The 23385-nt window shown below is 42.1% G+C and overlaps 5 protein-coding genes across 5 annotated transcripts in view; 4 read left to right on the top strand and 1 right to left on the bottom strand.

Moving 5' to 3' along the window:
• LOC119745907 (dynein heavy chain 5, axonemal-like) overlaps positions 1–23385 on the bottom strand; it is a 79355-nt gene that overhangs the window by 30100 nt on the left and 25870 nt on the right. The window contains exons 39-55 of the mRNA XM_038222589.1: positions 22592–22734; positions 21771–21975; positions 20884–21140; positions 19674–19868; positions 19161–19247; positions 18922–18986; positions 18604–18807; positions 17495–17648; positions 16995–17109; positions 16081–16179; positions 15489–15739; positions 14486–14731; positions 13837–13989; positions 13103–13216; positions 12363–12529; positions 11948–12134; positions 10847–10954 (exon numbers count right to left, since the gene is read on the bottom strand). Coding sequence (XP_038078517.1) covers positions 10847–10954; positions 11948–12134; positions 12363–12529; positions 13103–13216; positions 13837–13989; positions 14486–14731; positions 15489–15739; positions 16081–16179; positions 16995–17109; positions 17495–17648; positions 18604–18807; positions 18922–18986; positions 19161–19247; positions 19674–19868; positions 20884–21140; positions 21771–21975; positions 22592–22734 — 2750 coding nt within the window. The remainder of the gene's footprint in view (positions 1–10846; positions 10955–11947; positions 12135–12362; positions 12530–13102; positions 13217–13836; positions 13990–14485; positions 14732–15488; positions 15740–16080; positions 16180–16994; positions 17110–17494; positions 17649–18603; positions 18808–18921; positions 18987–19160; positions 19248–19673; positions 19869–20883; positions 21141–21770; positions 21976–22591; positions 22735–23385) is intronic.
• Positions 1322–2639, top strand: LOC119745905 (beta-4C adrenergic receptor-like). The gene has a single exon (XM_038222587.1). The coding sequence runs from the start codon at positions 1584–1586 to the stop codon at positions 2520–2522; it is 939 nt and encodes a 312-aa protein (XP_038078515.1). The 5' UTR covers positions 1322–1583; the 3' UTR covers positions 2523–2639.
• LOC119745904 (beta-4C adrenergic receptor-like) lies at positions 3695–4811 on the top strand. The gene has a single exon (XM_038222586.1). The coding sequence runs from the start codon at positions 3765–3767 to the stop codon at positions 4704–4706; it is 942 nt and encodes a 313-aa protein (XP_038078514.1). The 5' UTR covers positions 3695–3764; the 3' UTR covers positions 4707–4811.
• LOC119745903 (trace amine-associated receptor 8b-like) lies at positions 5950–7358 on the top strand. The gene has a single exon (XM_038222585.1). The coding sequence runs from the start codon at positions 5978–5980 to the stop codon at positions 6917–6919; it is 942 nt and encodes a 313-aa protein (XP_038078513.1). The 5' UTR covers positions 5950–5977; the 3' UTR covers positions 6920–7358.
• LOC119745906 (octopamine receptor 1-like) lies at positions 8143–9869 on the top strand. Its single transcript, XM_038222588.1, has one exon. It carries the CDS (start codon positions 8468–8470, stop codon positions 9398–9400), a length of 933 nt encoding a protein of 310 aa, XP_038078516.1. The 5' UTR covers positions 8143–8467; the 3' UTR covers positions 9401–9869.

Raw genomic sequence — 23385 nt, 5'->3', positions numbered from 1 at the left:
ACTTTTGTGGGATGAAGCTACTATACAGCTAAACAATCAACATGAACACAATATGTCATCTAAGTTACCCATTGTACCAAACAAATTTCCGGCCAGATATTAACATTTTCTACATAGCTGTTCTAAGTTTAAATGATAAATGCAAACCGGATTTTTTTTTTTTCAGAGGAAACCACTGTCGTGAGTACACAGTTCTGAAGTTACACTTAGGATTTACAACCTGACAAAAGCGTTCGGCAAATTTACCATGGAAGCTTTAATAATTAAAGTGGTGAAGTGTAACCAAGGCGATGCGCGGTAGTCTGCACCACGCCACTGCAAACTGCAGATCCACAGTTTACCGGTATTAAAACCAGTGGCAACGTTTGAGAAAATAAGAAGCCTATTCATCCTCATCAAAGGCACTTAATTGATGCCGACGTGTTCTTTTTGTCCACAGCCTTTTAACTTAAATGAACCACAATGTTAAAGAAATGTGAGTTTTTTTTAGTGTGTTTTAGGGTTAAAAAAAAATCACAGATTCCGAGAAAGGTTGAAAATGACAGTGAATAATGACTTAGGCCACAGAGGAATTAAGTCGCGTGGAATTAAGAGGATAAATCTTCCATCAAAATTTTAAGGTTTAATCTGTCTTTGTAAGAATTTTTTTTTTAATAAAAAATTCTAAGAATTAAATTAAACATAAACACAAACAAAACAATATGTGCTACATTGTATACATTAATCAACATTTACAAGTATTGACAATAACAAGAAAACAAAAGTGAATTTCATAATTATTATTTGAAGGCCTTTGGGAGGCTTTCAGCTTTATGAAACGGGTTGTACGGTGGCGGGACTACGAGTCGGTAATGGACTTCTTAATTAATTTACATTATCAATCTCTGCCAAAAATGGACAAGGCATTACCAAAGCAATCAAAGCAACAGACAGTGTCCTACGGACATCAATTACAGGATTAGTCTAAATCTGAGACAGTGTACAAGGCTGTGTGTATATAAATGAGCATGTCACCTATACAGTGGTAGTTTTTATTGTGCTTGGCTGTGACACCGACATCAGAACTTCTGAGCAAAGCCTGGGGAGGCTGTCCGAGAGGAAACTGCCTGGAAAACGTTCTGCTGGAGATTGGAGTTTTGGCAAGGGGGAGTTATGTGTCAGTGTTCCCCTGTTAGTTTTGAGGAAGTTACAGTGTTTTTTGTATTGACTGCAAGAAACAAATGTTTTCTGTCGACTTCACAAAATTTCTCTTGACTTCACAAGTTGCCAAACAGACCTCAAAAATTGTGATGATAAAACTGCAATGTTTAGTCTTGGAGAGTTTTACGAATGTGCAACTTACAACTGTGAAAACTGAACTGGAGAGTGACCACAAGAAACTACACGGAGTTGTTGAAGTTGTGAATAGATGTGGTGTTTGAGAGTCCAAGAAATGGCCAATATCTGGACAAGCTACAACGGACTGTTGTTTTTGCAACACAACCTACGACTGTAACAACTGAGCAGGGTAGTAACTGCAAGAAAACTGGTTGAATTTGTTGGCTTTGTAAACAAAAAATATTTGCGGTGTTTAGAGTTTAACAATGGCTGATTTATCAACTACCAGTGCAGGACTGTCACCAGTTCTTATTGCTCTGCGGACTTGCTTCATCGTTTTCCTTGGACTGCTGATTGTAGCTGGCAATATTCTCTCGATCTCTGTGACGCGCCGCGTGACCAACTTGGCCGACAGCACCAAGGTCCTCATGACCACGTTGGCGGCCAGCGACCTGCTCGTTGGGTTATTGTCACTTCTCAACAGCGTCGCTTCGGGTCTTAACCGGTGGCCGTATGGTGACATAGGATGCACCATTGCCTCATACTGTATGAATACGATTCTCTGCATGTCCATCTATTCAATTATCTGCTTGAACGTGGATCGTTACATCGCGATAACAAAACCGTACAAGTTTCCTGTGTGGTGCACCAAACGACACGCTATCATACTTGTAGTCAGTCTGTCAATTTCCTCTCCACTTAGTTTAATGATCCCACTGGTTTTTGGAGCGCAAGCACAGTACTTCCCCGGCTCAGCATTGTGTTTTTTCGGAAGCAATTCAAACGTGGTAAACACACTTGCTCTTCTGTTTATCGATACTTTCCCAACGCTTGTCATGGCGGGAATCTACTATCGCATCATTCGCATCAGTCGCCGACACGAGCTACGAGAAAACTGTAACCAGAACCAGGGGAACAACGTCGCCAGGGAGCACAAGGCGCTGAAGACGTTTCTCATGGTGACGTTGACATTTTCCATGTGTTACACGCCGTTCAGTTTGGTGCGCATGGTGGAGGGTTTCACAGGCTGGATCACTCCGGACTGGCTCGACATTCTAACGGCCTGCTTGCTTTATTCCAACAGCGCCTTCAACGTGTTTATTTACTGTCTCTTCAACCAGGCTTACCGCCAAACGGCAAAGAAGATTATTACGGAGAGACTCCCGTGTTTGAAAAGGTCGACCGTTGGACCAGTAAATATCTAATGGCAAGACTTTTTAAAAATAAAAGTGACCAACCACGTGACAAAAGATCATTTGAGAAGGCAGCTACAATGAAAGCAGAAACATGCACGCCACTGTCTCTTAACTAAGTATTCAAGATGTCATTAATAATTAAGTCAGCTCATTTTCAGGATAATTGCAAAATTGCAAAAGACAGTCAACGTCCCTCAGTTCTTTAATAATGCCATAAATTTGTAAAAAGGTAATAATCTTGCGGAAATGATGTCTTTGCTGTGTTAGTATTGCTTAATGATGAGTGTCACTGAATAAACTAGTAGAGTTAGCCTTGGGATCAATCTCAATTATTTCTTTTTTGAAAGAAGTTGTTGCAATTTATGCTATCAAGACTTTTTTTCTTTCTTAAAAGCATGATTGTTTAAACTCAGTGTTGGACCAAGGACTTTGAAAATAAAAAAGAGAAAATAGGAAAAAAAAAAAAAACCTGTTTATTTCATCATTTCATAGTTTTAGCCCTTAGTGATTGTGACTTTATTAAAAATGGTTGTATGGGGGGGGGGAGGAGCTACATGCCATTTGGTAAATTGGGTAATGGACTTCTTTTATTACACCATCAATCTCTGCCGAAAATGGAGAGGGCATTACGGCAACCAATCACATCATCAGACAGGGTCTTACAGACAGCAATTGCCAGATTACTAATTAATTGCCATAGTGCACTCAGTGTGGGCTAATAGTATATTACAATCACTTGCATCTATACCATGGCAGTTTTGATTGTGCTTGGCTGTGACACGGATGGCAGAAATCTGAGCAAAACCTTGGGAGGCTGTCTGAGATGTAACTGCATGGGAAAAGTTCTCCTGGAGATTGGAGTTTTGGCAAGAGGGAGTTATGTGTCAGTGTTCCCCTGTTAATTTTGAGGAAATAACAGTGCTTTTTGTATTGACTGCAAGAAAAAAATGATCTCTGTTGACTTCACAAATTTGCTGTCAACTTTACAAGTTCCCAAACAAAACTCTTAAAAATTTTGATGATAAAATAATAATGTTTAGTCTCGGAGTGTTTTAAGAATGTGCAACTTACAACTGTGAAAACTGAACTGAAGAGTGACCACAAGAAACTACATGGATTTGTTGACTTGTGAACAGCTGTAGTGTTTGAGAGTCCAACAAATGGCCAATATCTGGAGAAGCTACAACGGACTGTTGTTGTTTTTGTTGGCTTTGTAAAAAAAAAAATATTTGTGGTGATTAGAGTTTAACAATGGCTGATTTATCAACTACCAGTGCAGGACTGTCACCAGTTCTTATTGCTCTGCGGACTTGCATCATCGTTTTCCTTGGACTGCTGATTGTAGCTGGCAATATTCTCTCGATCTCTGTGACGCGCCGCGTGACCAACTTGGCCGACAGCACTAAGATCCTCATGACCACGCTGGCAGCGTACGACCTGCTCGTTGGGTTATTGTCGCTTCTAAACAGTGTCACCTCGGGTCTTAACCGGTGGCCGTATGGTGACATAGGATGCACAATTGCTTCATACTGTATGAATACAATTCTCTGCATGTCCATGTATTCAATCATCTGCCTGAACGTGGATCGTTACATCGCGATAACAAAACCGTACAAGTTTCCCGTATGGTGCACTAAACAACGCGTTATCATACTTGTAGTCAGTCTGTCGGTTCTCTCTCTGCTAAGTTCAGGGGCTAATCCACTGGTTTTTGGAGTGCACGCACAGTATTTCCCTGGCCCAGCAATGTGTTTTTTCGACAGCAATTCAAATGAGGTGAACGTAGTTGGTCTTCTATTAATTGATACTATCCCAACACTTGTCATGACAGGGCTTTACTATCGCATTATTCGCATCAGTCGCCAACACGAGCTGCGTGAAAACCGTAACCAGAACCAGGGGAACAACATCACCAGGGAGCACAAAGCACTGAAGACGTTTCTCGTGGTGACGTTGACATTTTCCGCGTGTTACACGCCGTTCGCTATGTTGCGCATCGTGGAGGGTTTCACAGGCTGGATCACTCCGGACTGGCTCGACATTCTAACAGTCTGCTTGCTTTATTCCAACAGCGCCTTCAATGTGTTTATTTACTGTCTCTTCAACCAGGCTTACCGCCAAACGGCAAAGAAGATTATTACGGAGAGACTCCCGTGTTTGAAAAGGTCGACCGTTGCACCAGTAAATATCTAATGGCAAGACTTTTTAAAAAGAAAATTCACCAACCACTCAGCAAAAGATCATTTGAGGTGGCAGCTACGATAAAAGCAGAAACATGCACGCCACTGTCTCTAAACTCAGTATTCAGGATGTCATTAATAATTAAGTCAGCTCATTTTCAGGATAATTGCAAAAGCCGTAATGGGCTTTGTCAAAGACAGTCAACATCCCTCAGTTCTTTAATAATGCCATAAATTTGTAAAAAGGTAATAATCTTGTGGAAATGATGTCTTTGCTATGTTAGTATTACTTAATGATGAGTGTCACTGAATAAACTGGTAGAGTTAGCCTCGTGAAGAAATCTTAATTACATTCTTTTAAAGAGGTTGTTTCAATTTATGGAATCAAGGCCTTTTTTCTTTTTAAAAAGAACGATTGTTTAAACTAAAGTGTCGGACCAAGGACTTTAAAAATAAAAAAGAGAAAAGAGGAAAAAAAAACCTGTTTATTTCATTATTTCATAATTTTAGCCTTTTGTGAGACTTTCAGTCTTGTGACGGTGACTTCCATTAAAAAGGGTTGTATAGGGGGAGGAGCTATGTGTCATTTGGTGAATTGGGTAATGGACTTCTTTTATTACGACATCAATCTCTGCCGAAAATGGAGAGGGCATAACGGCAACCAATCACATCATCAGACAGGGTCTTACAGACAGCAACTGCCAGATTATTAATTAATTGCCATAGTGCACTCAGTGTGGGCTAATAGCATATTACAATCACTTGCATCTATAGGGCCTACAGTGGCAGTTTTGATTGTGCTTGGCTGTGACATGGACGGCAGAAATCTGAGCAAAACCTTGGGAGGCTGTCTGAGATGTAACTGCATGGGAAAAAGTTCTCCTGGAGATTGGAGTTTTGGCAAGAGGGAATTATGTGTCAGCGTTCCCTGTTAGTTTTGAGGAAATTACAGTGCTTTTTGTATTGACTGCAAGAAAAAAATGATCTCTGTTGACTTCACAAATTCGCTGTCAACTTTACAAGTTGCCAAACAAAACTCTTAAAAATTTTGATGATATTAAATAACAATGTTTAGTCTCGGAGCGTTTTAAGAATGTGCAACTTACAACTGTCAAAACTGAACTGGAGAGTGACCACAAGAAACTACATGGATTTGTTGACTTGTGAACAGCTGTAGTGTTTGAGAGTCCAACAAATGGCCAATATCTGGAAAAGCTACAACGGACTGTTGTTGTTTTTGTTGGCTTTGTAAAAAAAAAAATTTGTGGTGATTAGAGTTTAACAATGGCTGATTTATCAACTAACAGTACAGGACTGTCACCAGTTCTTATTGCTCTGCGGACTTGCTTCATCGTTTTCCTTGGACTGCTGATTGTAGCTGGCAATATTCTCTCGATCTCTGTGACACGCCGCGTGACCAACTTGGCCGACAGCACCAAGGTCCTCATGACCACGTTGGCGGCGTACGACCTGCTCGTTGGGTTATTGTCGCTTCTAAACAGTGTCGCCTCGGGTCTTAACCAGTGGCCATATGGTGACATAGGATGCACCATTGCCTCATACTGTGAAAATACAATTCTCTGCATGTCCATGTATTCAATCATCTGCCTGAACGTGGATCGTTATATCGCGATAACAAAACCGTACAAGTTTCCCGTATGGTGCACCAAACGACGCGTTATCGTACTTGTAGTCAGTCTGTCGGTTCTCTCTCTGCTAAGTTCAGGGGCTAATCCACTGGTTTTTGGAGTGCACGCACAGTATTTCCCTGGCCCAGCAATGTGTTTTTTCGACAGCAATTCAAATGAGGTGAACATAATTGGTCTTCTATTAATTGATACTATCCCAACACTTGTCATGACAGGGCTTTACTATCCTATCATTCGCATCAGTCGCCAACACGAACTACGTGAAAACCGTAACCAGAACGAGGGGAACAACATCGCCAGGGAGCACAAAGCGCTGAAGACGTTTCTCGTGGTAACGTTGACGTTTTGCGCGTGCTACACGCCGTTCGCTACGTTGCGCATCATGGAGGGTTTCACAGGCTGGACGACTCCGGACTGGCTCGGGTTTCTAACAGTCTGCTTGCTTTATTCCAACAGCGCCTTCAACGTGTTTATTTACTGTCTCTTCAACCAGGCTTACCGCCAAACGGCAAAGAAGATTATTACAGAGAGACTCCCGTGTTTGAAAAGGTCGACCGTTGGACCAGTAAATATCTAATGGCAAGACTTTTCAAAAAGAGAATTCACCAACCACTCAGCAAAAGATCATTTGAGGTGGCAGCTACGATAAAAGTAGAAACATGCACGCCACTGTCTCTTAACTAAGTATTTAGATTGTCAATAATAATTAAGTCAGCCCACAGGGTAATTGCAAAAGCCGTAATGGGCTTCATCAAAGGTAATCAACGTCCCTCAGTTTTTTATATTGCCACAAAATTTGTGACAAGGTTAATAATAATCTTGTGGAAATGATGCTCTTGCTATGTTAGTATTGCTAGGGGTTGTATAGGGAAGGAGAGCTATGGACATCTTAATTACGACATCAATCTATGCCAAAAATGAAGAGGGCATTACGGAAAGCAATGACATCATCAGACAGGGCTATACTGACAGCAGTCTTACTGCCGGAGATTGGTGTTTAATAATTGAGATAGTGTACAGGGCTGAGCACATATTAGGCTGGCGTATCATCTATACGGGGACAGTTTCGACTGCGCTTGGCCAAGGCACGGACTGCAGAAATTCTGAGCATAACCCAGGAAGGCTGATTGAGATCGACCCACCAGAAGAACATTCTGCTGAACCCTGGAGTTTCGGCCAAGGCTAAATTATGGGTCTGTTTTTCCCAATGGGTTTGAGGAAATTACAGTGCTTTTTGTAATTGACTGCCAGAAAAAAAATTCTGGTGACTGTAATTTTGGTCAGGGGAAATCATGCACTGATTTTACACGACGGTTTTGAGGAAGTACCATAATTTTGTTTGCAGTGATGACTGGAGATTTGAACTTGTATCATATGTACATATGTAATTAAGAACAGACGATACTTGTAAAGCTTTCATATTGATTGCTAGGCACCTTGATGATACTGCCTTACTTTAATCTGATTGGCCTGATTCTGAAGCACACATACACGAAGAACGCAGAGCCTATTCGAATGTGTGTGGAAATTTAATACATCTCCGGCTAAAGCTTTGGTATTGGTTGCTAGTTACCGGTACCTTGGTGATACTGCTTACTTTAATCTGATTGGCCTGATTCTGAAGCACACATACACGAAGAACGCAGAGCCTATTCGAATGTGTGTGGACATTTAATACATCTCCGGCTAAAGCTTTGGTATTGGTTGCTAGTTACCGGTACCTTGGTGATACTGCCTTAATCTGATTGGCCTGATTCTGAAGCACACATACACGAAGAACGCAGAGCCTATTCCAATGTGTGTGGAAATTTAATACATCTCAGGCTAAGCTACATTTCAGGCAGTTCAACATGGTAGCAGCAAGTCATTTTCAGCTGTGGTCATGAGCACCAGTTAGCAGTGGTGCACGCTTCATGCAATAGGCTCTCAATATTTCTTGACTTTGGAATGAGCACACTAAACTCAACGTTTTTGATCAACTTTGCGTATTCATGCTCACAGAGGTTTCAAAGAAATTGTAGTGCAGCCTACAACTTTCAGAACTGAACTGCAGATTGACTGCAACAAACTGCAAGGATTTGTCAACTTAAGAATATTATTGATTAGCACATTTTGAGTCCCAAAGATGGCTGATTTATCAAGCAACTACACTGAACTGTCGCCTGTTTTAGTCGCTCTGCGGACTTGCTTCATCGTTCTCATTGGACTGCTGATTGTAGCTGGCAACATTCTTTCGATCTCTGTGACGCGCCGCATGACCAACTTGGCCGACAGCACCAAGGTCCTCATGACCATGTTGGCGGCCAGCGACCTGCTTGTTGGGTTATTGTCACTTGTCACCAGCGTCGCTTCCGGTCTTAACCGGTGGCCGTATGGTGACATAGGATGCACCATGGCCTCATACTGTATGAATACGATTCTCTGCATGTCTTTGTTCTCAATAATCAGCCTGAATGTTGATCGTTACATCGCGATAACGAAACCTTACAAGTTTCCTGTATGGTGCACCAAACGACGGGCCATCATTCTTGTACTCGCTACGTCAATTGTATCTGTATTAGGTTCAATACCTGCGTACTTAATAGGAACCCAGTATTTCGCCGGCCCAGCGTTGTGCTATTACAGAAACGGTACAAATGTGCTAAACATAATTGCCTTTCTGTGGTGTAATATCATCCCGACGCTTGTCATGACGGGACTCTACTATCGCATTATTCGCATCAGTCGCCAACACGAGCTACGGGAAAACCGTAACCAGAACGCGGAAAACAACGTCACCAGGGAGCACAAAGCGCTGAAGGCATTTCTTGTGGTGATGCTGACGTTTTCTGCGTGCTACATACCTTTTAATTTGATGCACATCGTGGAGCGTTCAACGGATTGGGCCAGTCCGGACTGGCTCAGGTTTCTAACTTTTTGGTTGCTTTATTCCAACAGCGCCTTCAACGTGTTTATTTACTGTCTCTTCAACCAGGCTTACCGCCAAACGGCGAAGAAGATCATTACCGAGAGACTCCCGTGTTTGAAAAGGTCGACCGTTGGACCGTTGAATATCTAATCGATATATGCATGAACAGTAGGTGGCGCCGTGTCATCCACGGTGTGAGCACCATGTGCAAGACACAATGTGCTCGTGTATTGGTTCGTGGGTGCACGTGCACAGTACGCAAGAATCATTCTAGCTTGTGAACAAGCTTGAATCGTGTCAGTGTCAGGCTTAAGGCATCCCTACATTCATAAGTTCATCTTAACTCTCCCTCTTTGAGGGGATACCATCGAGGGGGTAAGTCTTGGGGTTCCCGGCACTTTATGAAAACAAGATTCCCTGAGTTTTCCCTGATGTTTCCCTGAGAAGTTTCCACAATTCCCTGAGAAATATGTTCACTTTAACGAGGATTCTGGGAAGTCAAAAGGTGGTTGCAGCAAAGCAACTAAGCTAAAGTCTGATACTAGTCACACCGCATAAACGATTATTTCAGCAGCGATTTTGGAAGTTGTTTGATCGACAGTGTGACATAAACAACATTTAACTCCGGCACACTTTTTTGTCGTGAGTGAAGTACCGTGCCTTTTTTTTCTCTCAGATTTTTCATCTTCGCTTATAAAAGTTTATAATTTTTCATTTTTTATCTCAAAGATGTAGGAAATACAGCGCTTGCTCGATAATACAAACGAGGTCATTGATTTATCGTGATTAATTTTGTGTTTGATTAATCGATTATTGCAGTTTGATAATCACACATCACTAGTATACACTAAAAAGCAACCATGAAAAGTCAGTCATTGGGCACAATTTTGGGAACATGGCACAAGACGCACAAACACCACACTGGCTAAAATGTTTTCCTTCTGGGTAACTGTCAAATTCCCAGATTTTCCCTGTTGTTTTGTGTGTTTTTCCCAAATTCCCTGAGTTTTTCCCTGACTGCAAAACGGAAACTACTTTTCAAGCTTTTCCGTATTTCTTTGTACTTGTGTATCGCACAACATCAATCGTATTTTAATTAGAACCACCACACAACAATTTAGAAAGGCCTCACGCAGTGAGACTGTGTTTTAGTTTTTTAAACATCATGGGGGCGGCTCAAATTTGCAATATTGCGGTTGTCAATTATAATTACGTCAGCCTACAGGGTAATTGCAAAAGCCGTAATGGGCTTTGCCAAAGACAGTCAACGTCCCTCAGTTCTTTAATAATGCCATAAATTTGTAAAAAGGTAATAATCTTGCGGAAATGATGTCTTTGCTATGTTAGTATTGCTTAATGATGAGTGTCATGTAATAAACCAGTAGAGTTAGCCTCGTGAATCAATCTTACTTTATTTTTCATCTAAAAGAGGTTGTCGTAAATGACAGTACCAAGGCTTTCTTCTTTCAAACGCAGCAATTATAGAGTTGAATCAAGGATTTTTCAAAAGGGGTTGTCGATCAACTTTTGCTACACAAACAAAAATACTTAGATCGGATCGCAGATTTCAGTAATAAACTTTTTGAAATCGCTTACCTGAAGAAGTCCGTCCAGTTCATCATTGGAGAAGAGGGGAGGGTACTCGCCACAAACAAGCAAACTGTTGATAGCGTCTAGGTACACTTCTTCCTTTAGGTCTCGGGCCTGTGTTTGAAGCAAGAGAGAGGAGGGCACTGACTATAAATTGGAGAATCTTGATTTTGGCCATTATGAATCGTGGCTAGTACGGCAGATAGGTGATGGGATTGTGCCTTTGATGCACACAGCAGGAATACGTCCTAAGAAAGATATTTGGCTATAGGGCCATCGCAGATTTGTCCTTTGACAAAATATAGATAGAATAACAAGCAATGGCAGCCATTTTGAAAATTTTGAAAATCGCTTGTTATTCTACCTATATTTTTTAAAGGACAAATCTGCGATGGCTCTATAGCCAAATATCTTTCTCATGACATACTCTGACTGCGTGCCAAATGCCATGCTTGTATCATCAAAGGCACAATTCCCCCAAATATTGCCCCTATCTGCCCCACTATAGGGACTGGGTAGGGGTTCGAGTGGGGTTATAACCTGCGACATCTCGAGCACTGTACTGGTGGTCTACCAACTGGAAGTCTCCCAATTTGTCAATGTCTTTGTTCCGGAAACAATTAAGAAGCCAAAACAGACAGCCAATATAGGGCTGGATAGCTCAGTTGGTACAGCACTGGTGCATTGTTTTTGTGGTCAGGGGTTCACTTTCTAATTCAGTCAATTTCTTTCTTGAAGCAATTTTACATAAAGGTAATCCGGCGGTCTCCCAATGTGTCATACAGGGGACCTGTCAGAAATAACCTGAACGGAGACATTTACAAATTGAAAATTACTGACACAAGGTTTCAGAGCTCAGTTGGTGGAACACCAGTGCTGCATTTGGAGGTCTTAGGATCAAATCCCGCTTCAGTTAATTTCTTTGTTGCCTCTACATTTGAAAGTAAACGTCAGACTCAGCAACTTCCCCTTAACTGCAGGTTTGAATCCCACTCTAGTCAGTTATTTGTTCAACCTACAGTTTTCAAGATCTTCCAATTGAAAGCAGGTTCGAATCCCACACCAGACATTAATTTATCCAACGTGAAGTTTTCAAGACGGACTTACAGTGAACATGAGGGTCAGCATCTTTCCCTCGGTGCCGGCCAGCCGGACGGCCGAGCGCAGTCCGTCAAAGAAGTTATTGCTCCTGGACGTGTCGATGGGGTGGATGGGCATGTCGGCAACGTGGAGGGCCAGGTTGACCAGCGTGGTCAGGTGACTGCCGATGGCGCCCACCATCAACAGGTTACCGCTGAAAAAAATGAGACGACACCACTGAATATTCATCAGGTCTAATTTGCATATTCTTACAAGGGAGCACCGTGATCCAATGGTTAAGTTGTTTAACTCACGTGCCAGGGTACGTGCGTTCGAAACCAAGCTGCTTGTGTTCTTGGGCAAGACACTTTACAACAATTGCCTCTCTCAACCCAACTACTCCACTGGCAACTATCGGTTGAAGGTGAAAAAATTGATTTACCCATGATGGAAGCTGAGTACGCGATGAATCCTGATCACATGATGGATGATATCATCGGACAGCATGATGTTGATGGTCACATTGCCAAACTCCTCGTTATAGCGGGTCAGGTGGGAGTGGACGCACTGGTGGACCTTGTCCAGCTGCTCGACGGGTTGCAGGACGACCTGGGGACGAAAAAGAGAAATGGTCAAACTCTGAAAATTGGCCTGAGTTCCTGCAGTCAAATCATGCCCAGCGCCCAATGTCACAGAGCTGCTAAGCGGAAAAATCCTGCTTAGCAAATTTGTGTGTTAAGCAAAAGTCAGCAGAGTACCAGTGGTAAAGAGCATTCATCACATGGCATTTTTGGCTGGTAACCTGTTTTTGCTTAGCAAAATCTTCCGTGCTTAGCAACATTTCTGTGCTTAGTAGCTCCATGAAACCAGTCCCAGGTTCGAGTCCCTCTTAATTGGATATTGGGAGGGCTTGACATTTTTATGATGATCTGAATGAACAGTATTGATTGTGTAGAAAAAAATTTCAGCATTGACATCATAAAAATAAAAATAAAAATGACCATCATAGAAATAGATTTGAACTAGCCAGCTGACCCGGCAAGTTCGGTGGTCGAGTGGTAAGACGTCTGCACTAGTAAGCAGGAGGTCGTGGGTTCCAGTCTCACCCGAGTACAATTGTGAATATTTTTTTTCTCACAAGACTGACTGTCTCTTAAATAATCCGTATTTTGATTTACGTACCCTGACGGACTTCTGTGAGAGGGAGGTGACGGGTCGGACGTAAGTTCTGGGCTCGATGGGGAACGTCACAAAGTCTTCATAGAGAACGTCACCATCGGGGATCTCAGGAAAATGCTGCACGAAATGTTTAAAAAAATAAAAAAGGAACTCAGTCCCATATCGACATTTCAATATTCTGAATAGTTTCTGTAGGGCTGTGCCCATATATGGAATACTTGAATATTCGATAATCAGCCGAATATCCGTATGTACTTTTTCGATTCAAATATTTGAAGAATGTGAGCCTTCTCAAAATGATGAAAAACATATTAGTCGTGTGGTTTTATTGTTTGTCAATTGCCCACACTTTTGTTGAATGCCACTTTTTTTCACATCATTTCAGAGCTTCCATGAGGAATATTAGCTCAAATTGCTTTTTAAAAATTGACAAAAAATATCAGCCAATCTGCTATCCGTTCTTTACATTATTTTAACAAGATCTTTGTTAATTTTCGACAAGCGCAGGTGCAAACATATCCAGATATGCGGCCAGTTTAGGCTGGTGCCCGTTTAGCTTGATCAGTGCATTTCAAAATCGAATATTCAAATATTCGATCAAGTCCAAGTTGGATAAATCGAAAACTAAATTAATCAAAAAATGCACAGCTTTACTAGTCTGTGGTGCATCACTGGTCCGAGTGCCATTTTCTTTACGATGTCGTTGTTGGCTATCGGCTGAAGGTGAAATGTTTTACCGTTTTGACGATTTCCGCCAACGTCTGCTGGAACCAGTTGATGTCGGCCGTGCGGCAGAGACGGTCTTGCATGATGCGGCGCACCTCGTGTTGCCACAGTGACGTGACCATGCTGATCTCGCCGCGAGCCTCTTCGGACAGGCGCACAAGGCACTGCAAAAGACACAAATTGAAGGAATTCATACAATATCAAGTATTTACATCGGACATTTTTTTAACTTGAAACAAAGTCTGTCACAAGCCAATATGGCCCACCAGGCCGGTTTCCTTGGCATGAAATGTCTAAGAATATTTCTATTCCTCCTCTGGATGGGATGCCTGTCTATTCCAGGTTTCTCCGAATGCCAGTACCCATTCATACTCCTGGGTGGAGAGAGGCAAGTAGAGGTGAAGTGGCTTGCCCAAGGACACAACATATGGCCAGCAGCTGGATTGGAACCTCTGATCACAAGTTCAGCTAATGCCATTACCCATTTATACTCCTGGGTGGAGAGAGGCAAGTAGGTTAAAGTGCCTTGCCCAAGGACACAACATATGGCCAGCAGCTTGATTTGAACCCCTGACCCTCTGATCATGAGTCACGACCCCATACCACTAGGCCACACTCCCCCACTCTTAACGGAGTATTAGATCAAGACTAAATTCTAACCTGGAACGCTTTGGTGAGATCTCGGAGCGTGAACATATAATGGTGTCGTCCGGGCACCAGTGACGGTCTGAGCACGGCTTGGACCCTGGTCAGCAGCTGGCACGAGGCAGTCACTATGGCCTCATGGAGTTCTTGGGCCAGGCTCTGGCCGTTGTTCTTGTGCATGTTGCCATCTAGGATGGCATCCACTATGCCGGTCAGGGCCGAGTCTTTAGGCTCAGGCAAGCTGACTACTGCAAAGTGGCGCTGTTATATATCCAAAGTTGAGTAAATAATACAAAGTTAGATTCTGTTTTCATTTTTTCCGTCGTAAACATAAACGCTTATGATGAATGGAAACGTTAAAAAAATAATAATTAAATCTGGACACATCTGAGTAATAAGTCATCAAAACAAATCAAATAATTGATTCTGTCAATAATGAAATTTTTAGAATTGAACATGATAATTTGCCATATTTGGTAAAAATTATACTGCACTCTGGCTGTTGACGACAATTTTAGCAATTTTGATTTTCAATAATGGATGGCCAGAAAAATGGGTCCAACTATATACGTAAATGAAGCTTGGACAATATGGTCACTTTTAGAAACAAGTGCCTACAAATTGCATTCATAAACAATGAAATCTGATTTGATAGTGAATTTTAATAGCATATGGGACTGCAGTTACCACACCAAAACATAATTTAGGTTTAAAACCTTCTTTTCAGATCTTGTTTTCTTGTTAAGCCCATATCATGCTCGGCGCGAGAACGAAAGCAAACGCAAATTTGTAACATCGTGGCAAGTATTTGCGCTGCGAATTTGTAAGAGTTGAACGTATTTCAATGGTAAATGTCTCATGACGTCAATTTTGCTTCGCATTCGCATGAAGTATGAACCTGACTTCAGAGTTGATCTTCAAACAACAAGGTAGGCGACTGTCAAAACTAGACTTTATTGAAAGATAAAATAGTATCTCAAAGAAAATTTCAATATTTAAAGTGAAACAATAAACTTACCAAGAGCCTCTCTGGCATTTTCTTGTTCCCGACACTGGGGTAGACGTTCCGTGTGTGTCCCGACAGAACCACGAGATCCTGAATGGTCCGCCATTCGAAAGGCTTCTGGAGAGTGACCAGGACGCGGTCGTCTAGGAGTTGACGCAGGAGCTCGTTGCAGCGCTGCACGCCGTGCTCGTCCATCGGCGGGAGGTTGAGATCATCGATGAAGAGCTGGAGGCGCTTGTTGTCGCGCGCTCCGTAGACGAAACCTGATTGGATGGGATAAAGAATGGTTTCCAAGTCTTTAGTCTTTGAATGCGGTGAGCTGATATATTCGTTACAAAAATGGTACGTGCTAGAGATGTCAAGCTGATACATCAGCTAAGGCCAGGCCTCAAATTAGAATCCCTTCCCTTCCCGGACCGCTTGGGGTTGAGCCCACCCAGTATGTCTAAGGGACTCGGACTTTTGATGGAACCGATCGGGCCCGGATTAACTCCACCATTTTTGGATGTGAAGATTCCTAAACTCTTTTGAATATGGATAATTTGAGAGCTTTGATTTGTTCTATTCTGATATTTTGGGTCTTTTTTGGGGGGGGGGGCTGTACCTCTGCGATGGTGGATGTTGGTCTCAATGAACTGCTGCAGCTGGGAGGCAGTGGATGCTCCAGAGAACACAAGACGCTTGGTGACTTGGTAGGAGGGATCTGAAACAACAAATATGAATTAAAATTAGAGAAGTAAAATGTTTTTTTTTTCAGTTTCGCCCTTATCCCATTAGTTCAAGTACTGCCCCAAACTGCCCTGCCTGTTACTCCCTGTACTGCCCCAAACTGCCCTGCCTGTTACTCCCTGTACTGCCCCAAACTGCCCTGCCTGTTACTCCCTGTACTGCCCCAAACTGCCCTGCCTGTTACTCCCTGTACTGCTCCAAACCACCCTGCCTATTACTTCCTGTACTGCCCCAAACTGCCCTGCCTGTTACTCCCTGTACTGCCCCAAACTGCCCTGCCTGTTACTCCCTGTACTGCTCCAAACCGCCCTGCCTGTTACTCCCTGTACTGCCCCAAACTGCCCTGCCTGTTACTCCCTGTACTGCTCCAAACCACCCTGCCTATTACTTCCTGTACTGCCCCAAACTGCCCTGCCTGTTACTCCCTGTACTGCCCCAAACTGCCCTGCCTGTTACTCCCTGTACTGCCCCAAACTGCCCTGCCTGTTACTCCCTGTACTGCCCCAAACTGCCCTGCCTGTTACTCCCTGTACTGCCCCAAACTGCCCTGCCTGTTACTCCCTGTACTGCTCCAAACCGCCCTGCCTGTTACTCCCTGTACTGCCCCAAACCGCCCTGCCTGTTACTCCCTGTACTGCCCCAAACCACCCTGCCTGTTACTCCCTGTACTGCCCCAAACTGCCCTGCCTGTCACTCCCTGTACCACCCCAAACCCAGCTTGTTGGACAGAAAAAGAAATATTCAGGATCTTAATCCTCCTTAATCTCATTTAATCCTACACAATCTCACCGAGCGTATTGATGAAATCATTGATCATGGCTGTTTTCCCCGAGCCCGGCGGCCCAACCAGAAGCACATGCATATTGGAGAGATTAGCAAACTCCAGAAGCACCCGACATCGAATCTGAAATAGAAAATGAAGAAAAAAAAAGATTTAAAAATTTACAACGATTTGACTTTTCATTTATATAATTAACACTATTTAATTGCACCTTCAAATCCCACATAACCCTGGAAATCCTAGTGCAGGATCTAAAGATGTGGAACATTAGTAAGGACATCCTAGGAACTATTGGACCAATTAAAAATACTAAGAGCCAAATTAAAAATACTAATAAATTAAGAGCTCCGCTGGTTTATTTTTAAGGTTGCCAGCAAATGAAAAAAAAAAAACGGGAAATAACCTGAAATTAATTCAAAAGAGATTTAAATTCATTTAACTAGCGAATACATGCATGTATACATTTTTTAAACCTTGGATTCATTTTCTAAAAGTTTTTCGGATTTACCGTGTCGACTGTTTCAACGAAGATTTCGCCCAGGAGGTCGTGAGTGTCGGACGTATAGGTGACCTCGGGAACACGGGACAGCCAGGGGTCCCATTCACCCGACTCGTCGACGTAGTAGTCAAAGACGGAGATGTCGTGGTCGTAATCAGGAAGTCTGGGGGAAAATATGAAAAGAAGGAAATTAAATAGAAGAAAACAGACCAAAACAAATTTTTAAGGTTGAAATGACATACCGATGGGTTTATAATATGCATTGTTACTTTAATATACCCAATGATTTGGTCCCATTACTTTGTATGATATTACAATCTGTATACTTTACTCAGTCTTATAGGGTGTAGAGACAAATATCAATAGACTTGTGGTTGAATTGTGATAAGTTGTGATGGACTTGTGATTGAGATGTGATTGCCTTGCGATTGACTTGTGATTGACTTGCAATTGACTTTGTGATTAACTTAGGATTGGTTTGCGCGTCCTTTCTAATTGACTTGTGATTAACTTGTGATTGACTTATGATTGGCTTGTGATAAATTGTGATTGACCTGTGATTGAGTTCTGATTGACTTGTGATTGACTTATAATTGTCTTACGATTGATGTGGATTGACTTGTGATTGACTTGTGAATGTCTTTTGATTGACTTGTGATTGCCTTGCGACTGACTTGTGATTGACTTGCAACTGACTTGCGACTGACTTGTGATTGACTTGCGACTGACTTGTGATTGACTTGCGACTGACTTGCGACTGACTTGTGATTGACTTGTGATTGACTTGTGACTGACTTGTGATTGACTTGCAACTGACTTGCGACTGACTTGTGATTGACTAGCGACTAACTTGTGATTGACTTGCGACTGACTTGTGATTGCCTTGCGACTGACTTGTGACTGACTTGTGAATGACTTGTGAATGTCTTTTGAGTGACTTGCGATTGACTTGTGACTGACTTGTGATAGACTTGCGACTGACTTGTGATTGACTTGTGAATGTCTTCTGAGTGACTTGTGATTGACTTGCAACTGACTTATAACTGACATGCAACTGACTTGTGATTGAATTTTCAGATGACTGGTGATTGCTGCAAATAATCATAACAGCAACTCACGCAGACGTCAGCGTCCGGAGCAGGTCGCTGAAGTTCTTGCGATCCGTGCCTTCCAGGAGCCCTCCAAACGACCAGATGAGACAGAAGAGGAACAGACGCTCAATGTGCAGCTCCCCGCCGATCTCAACATGCTCATTGAGCATCGCCGTCAGTAAGCCCAGGCACATCTTGAAGAGGCCGACCTCACAGACTTGAACCAGGGGCCTAGGTACACAAGGGTCGCAAAATTTGCAGTGTTACAATGGAATCTGCTACCAAATTAAACAAGATGTCCGCTGTGGTTTTTTTTTTGCAAATAAAAAGAAGCTGAGAGCGTACCTTGTTTCGAAGAGAACAAAATTCACGACAGCATCCATGGTCTTATTGAAGGCTTTCTGTAAACACTGCACATAACAGGGAGGGAGTAATAAAAGAATTTTAATAGAGGCAGGTTTTGGAAGTCATTTATAAAAGTCCCATACAAAACTGTAGCAACATTCGGGCATTAGATTTCATTAACTAGGTAATTTATTATGAAGTCTTTTGAAAGTTATGATTTGAAGAAAAGCAAAACCTACGTGAACTTCTTGCTGGTTTCGATTCTCCATCCAAGCCTGAGCGATCGGCCGCCAGCCTAGAACGTCCTTATCCATGAAGACAATGCCCTAGTATAACGAGAAAAAAATATAGACGGATCAGAAAATAATGAAACAGGTACAGCAGGATTTGGTCCACTTCTGTTTGGAGATATTTATTGAGATCTTTCTTTAGATCTTTCTTTAGATCTTTCTCTCTAACTCATAATTTGCATTAAACCAAGTTATTTTCTTTTAAAAAAGTTTTAACATTACACTGACAGTCCAAAAATCTTTCAAAGTTCAACATCCGGATTTGCTTGATCTTGTGGAAATTTGGCAACGCTACCAAATTTTTTTGGTTGAAGAATTTTGTTGCGGTGCAAAAGAATATGCTTTATGGTGACTTGAAAGTTTATTTTAATACTGGGCTTTGCTGTTCACCAGTTGAGTGTTAATTTAGTGACAAACACCCCCCACCCTTGAAGAATGTGTGACTATTAGACTAAAACTTACAGCTCTTGTGACAGTTGCCGGCGAGGCAATAGTCAGGTCGCTGGTCTCAAACACCAGCTTGACGTTATCGCTCAGGAAGAGCCGGTCCCCGTTATGTAAGTGAAGGACCTTGTCGTTGTCCAGGACACTGTTGAAGTTGTCTGCCCAGCTGGGGGTCAGGGGACCATCCAGGCACAGCCAGGTAGTGCTGACGTTCTGCAGTGAGGAAACAAAAATAATCCGAATATTTCGGTGGATTTCTCAGATTGAGTACGAGTATTTCTCTTCAGAATTGCGAATGTTTAAGTGAGGACCTCCCTCTTTGAATTATGGTCGAATGACTTCAAGAGATTTATCAGTTTCTGGCTCTGCTAACCATGTAATTATGCGCTTACAATCACTACTGAAAAAGATAACGTCTCTGTTTTCAGCACATGATAACATCTCTGCTCGCAGCACATGCACAGAAAATTCGGCACTCATCGTAATAAGCATAAATTTTGTTTTTCCGGGTGTACGCATACTAACGAGCCAAATTTTCTTGATAACCAATGAAATAGCCATTAGCAAAGTGAAGTTACCCCCCAAAAATAGGAAATTCCAATCTTTACAAGACTTTATATACATGCAGTGTCTTAATTTTGAAAAATGAGGAAATCAGCTGATCTGAGGAAAAGTTGCAAGCTTGTAAACAGAGTCGTGAAATTACGCTCGTGGGAACGTTTTCATGTATATTTCAGGGGCAACATTTCAGTGCAAAATAAAATGCTAAGCAGAGAAAATATTTGCTTAGCAGAAAAAAATTGGTTACCAGCTTAAAAGTCATGTGATGTATACTGCTGGTGACTGGTGGTTCGCTGATTTCTGCTAAGCAAATTTCTGCGATCAGCAAATATCTATGCTAAGCAAATATCTATGCATAAATATTTGCTTAGCAGAAAAAAATGGTTACCAGCTAAAAATTCATGTGATGTATACTGCTGGTGACTGGTGGTTCGCTGATTTCTGCTTAGCAAATTTCTGCGATAAGCAAATATCTATGCTTAGCAAATATCTATGCATAAATATTTGCTTAGCAGAAAAAAATGGTTACCAGCTAAAAATTCATGTGATGTATACTGCTGGTGACTGGTGGTTCGCTGATTTCCACTTAGCAAATTTCAGCGATAAGCAAATATCCATGCTAAGCATATGTCTATGCTTACCAGTGCAACAAAATTTTTAAACTAACCCTGTTGGCTTTACGCCAGATGTTAGTGAACACCCCATCCACCCAGTCATGGTTCTGGTTCAGGTGGCCAAACATGAGCGCCAGGTCGTCGACTACCAGCGGGTTGATGCGCTGCAGCTTGTGACTGATGGCCGTGATGCTGGAGACAGAGCTACGAGACTGGCGGGACTGGGCCGGCGCGATGGCCGACAGGGCCTCCACCAGGGTGGCGATGGCGCTGGACTTGCCTGTGCCGGGACCGCCGGCTATGATAATACCTGAGAATATAGCAATGAAAGAAAATTAGGGATGATTCATTAGAGGAAAAGGACAAAAAAGGAAAGAAGATTATTCTTGAGAGAATCAGACAAATTAGGAGAAAATGTTAATTGAGGAAAACAGACAAATGGGAAATAGCTTACAGATGATTAAAAAAAATTTTTAAGAGAATATGCTCGGCACAGAATTTTGAAAAGCACTGAAAAGTTTTGTAAGGCAACTAGGCTAAAAAGAAATTGATTTTGACTTACTTTTTTGTTTTTTCAAACAAGGAATTAAAAATTTCACTTTCACAAAATGCAAGTATCCAGAAATTCTAGGCAAACTGCTCACTCAGAAATGTATGTTTGCCCCAGGCGTTGCCAAAAATCCTGATCACAAAAAATCTAGTATAGGTGTTGGTGGGACTACGCTAGTCGATGAAAACATCTATCCATTTGCATACCAGTTTTCACCGGTTGCGATGAGTTACTCATTCAACACCCCAGACTCGTTTTAAGTTTTAAGTAAATAAGTCTAGGAACTAGACAACGCAAAGCTCCTGGATGTTTGCGCCCGCCTATAAATAATTGTTACAATACAGACTCAAAAGATTTTACATAAATTTGTAAATTAAAAAAATGTCTTACCGTGATTGACTTGGGAGACAGCGTACAGCTGCATGACCTTGTTGACCCAGTTGGTGTGAGGCATGATCCCGTTCTCATGGGCCTTGTCAACCACCATGTGCTCCACGTTGAGCTGGTTGCGACGGACGCGGCTGGACTGGGGGGTAGGAGGGCTGCCCATGGCCGTGAAGACGTCCTTGACCACGTTGTTGAAGATGTACAGAGCCTGGCATTGAATGAAAGAAAAGAGTTCAACACTTGTTTACGACTGGCAGAAAACGTACTTGGAGCAATTCAAGTTGACCGAAATAGATTTTAGTTCAGGCAGACAAACTTTATGTATTTATTTTCATTGACTACACTCTGAAGTTGTTCTACACAATTGCAGCAGTCAATCTTGCAAAATGCCAGTTTGAAAACAATGGAACTGTTTTAACTGAGGACACTCTGATGCCCTTTGAAAACAAACATTAAAAGTTTGTTGGAGTATGTCCATATTAAACTCAGCTCTTTGTCGAGACTCTCTTGAATAATTGAGCCTTGTTAGAAGCGGGTATTTTATGACAATGGCTTTGTTTTTTGCCATTTCTGTGCAGTGGTAAATCGTCAAAGCCGTAGAAAGCATTGTCTGTTTTGGAAACGATTGATCATCTGCCACGACAGAAGCCACTTTGCACATGTCCAATACCAACACTGAAAATTCAAGCAATGGGACCCAAGTATGTGCATTCGACACTTTCATTCTCTAAAGAGCATCAATAGTATCAAACGCAGCCAAGCAGATTAAGCAGTCTTTTGGATTGTAAGCATTTTTCAAATGCTATTCTTTGAAGTGAACTTACGTCTGGTTTGAGTCTGGGTCCGATGACGTTCTGCAGGGCCTGTGCGACCACGGCATGCTCGGCCTTAGCGGCTGGTGTCATGGGGTTGGGCACTCCCAGCTTGCGTGGCTGCTTCTCAACGGTCTTCAACATGGCCACAGAAGCTGTACAAAGGACGAGTCAAAAATCCAGTTGGAAGTTTCAAGTCAAGATGGTTAACCCTTTAAACACAACTCGGCAAAAAGTGTCCATAGTACAAGAAAAATAGCAATTTAACAGTTTTGAAGAAAAAAATATATTCTCAGAAAAGCCTTAAAATTAATTTTGGGACATTTGGCAAAATTATTAGGAGTGCTTGCCAATTTTCGTACCACAGAAAAGACTGGGAGCAGTCACAAAAAAAAAAATTCTTAGCACAGAAAAAGTTTGCCAAGTAAAACAGGTTACCAGCCAAATTATCATGCAATATACATTGCTTGTGACTGGTCCCCGGCTGATTTTTGCTCAGCGCATCAATCTGCTAAACATATATATCCTGCTTAGCAGTTCCACAAAATTGGGCAGGTTTTAGAAGGATGATTGGCACAGCTATCAGTGGTAACAATGATTCTCAAATATTAAGATTTCTTCGCAGCAAAGATTGTCGCTAAAGTAAGTTTCATTGAAATAGACCTATCATTACGCCCCATGATGCATTGACCAATCACAGCCGTGGTTAATGTCTGACATACGTCCCCACAAAATCCCTGATGTGCGCGTCTGGAACATGCACTGGGGCAGTAAAAAGACCCACGTATTTTTTTGCCCAAATATTT

Source organism: Patiria miniata, unplaced genomic scaffold (assembly GCF_015706575.1).
Source record: "Patiria miniata isolate m_02_andy unplaced genomic scaffold, ASM1570657v1 HiC_scaffold_7, whole genome shotgun sequence".
Lineage (NCBI taxonomy): Eukaryota > Metazoa > Echinodermata > Asteroidea > Valvatida > Asterinidae > Patiria > Patiria miniata.
The sequence above is the reverse complement of the archived record's forward strand: the minus strand, read 5'-3'. Positions and strand labels throughout refer to the sequence as shown.

Bases quoted from the DNA above. Each gene is read 5' to 3' on its own strand.
- LOC119745905 (XM_038222587.1), top strand. From the start codon at position 1,584: ATGGCTGATTTATCAACTACCAGTGCAGGACTGTCACCAGTTCTTATT.
- LOC119745904 (XM_038222586.1), top strand. From the start codon at position 3,765: ATGGCTGATTTATCAACTACCAGTGCAGGACTGTCACCAGTTCTTATT.
- LOC119745903 (XM_038222585.1), top strand. From the start codon at position 5,978: ATGGCTGATTTATCAACTAACAGTACAGGACTGTCACCAGTTCTTATT.
- LOC119745906 (XM_038222588.1), top strand. From the start codon at position 8,468: ATGGCTGATTTATCAAGCAACTACACTGAACTGTCGCCTGTTTTAGTC.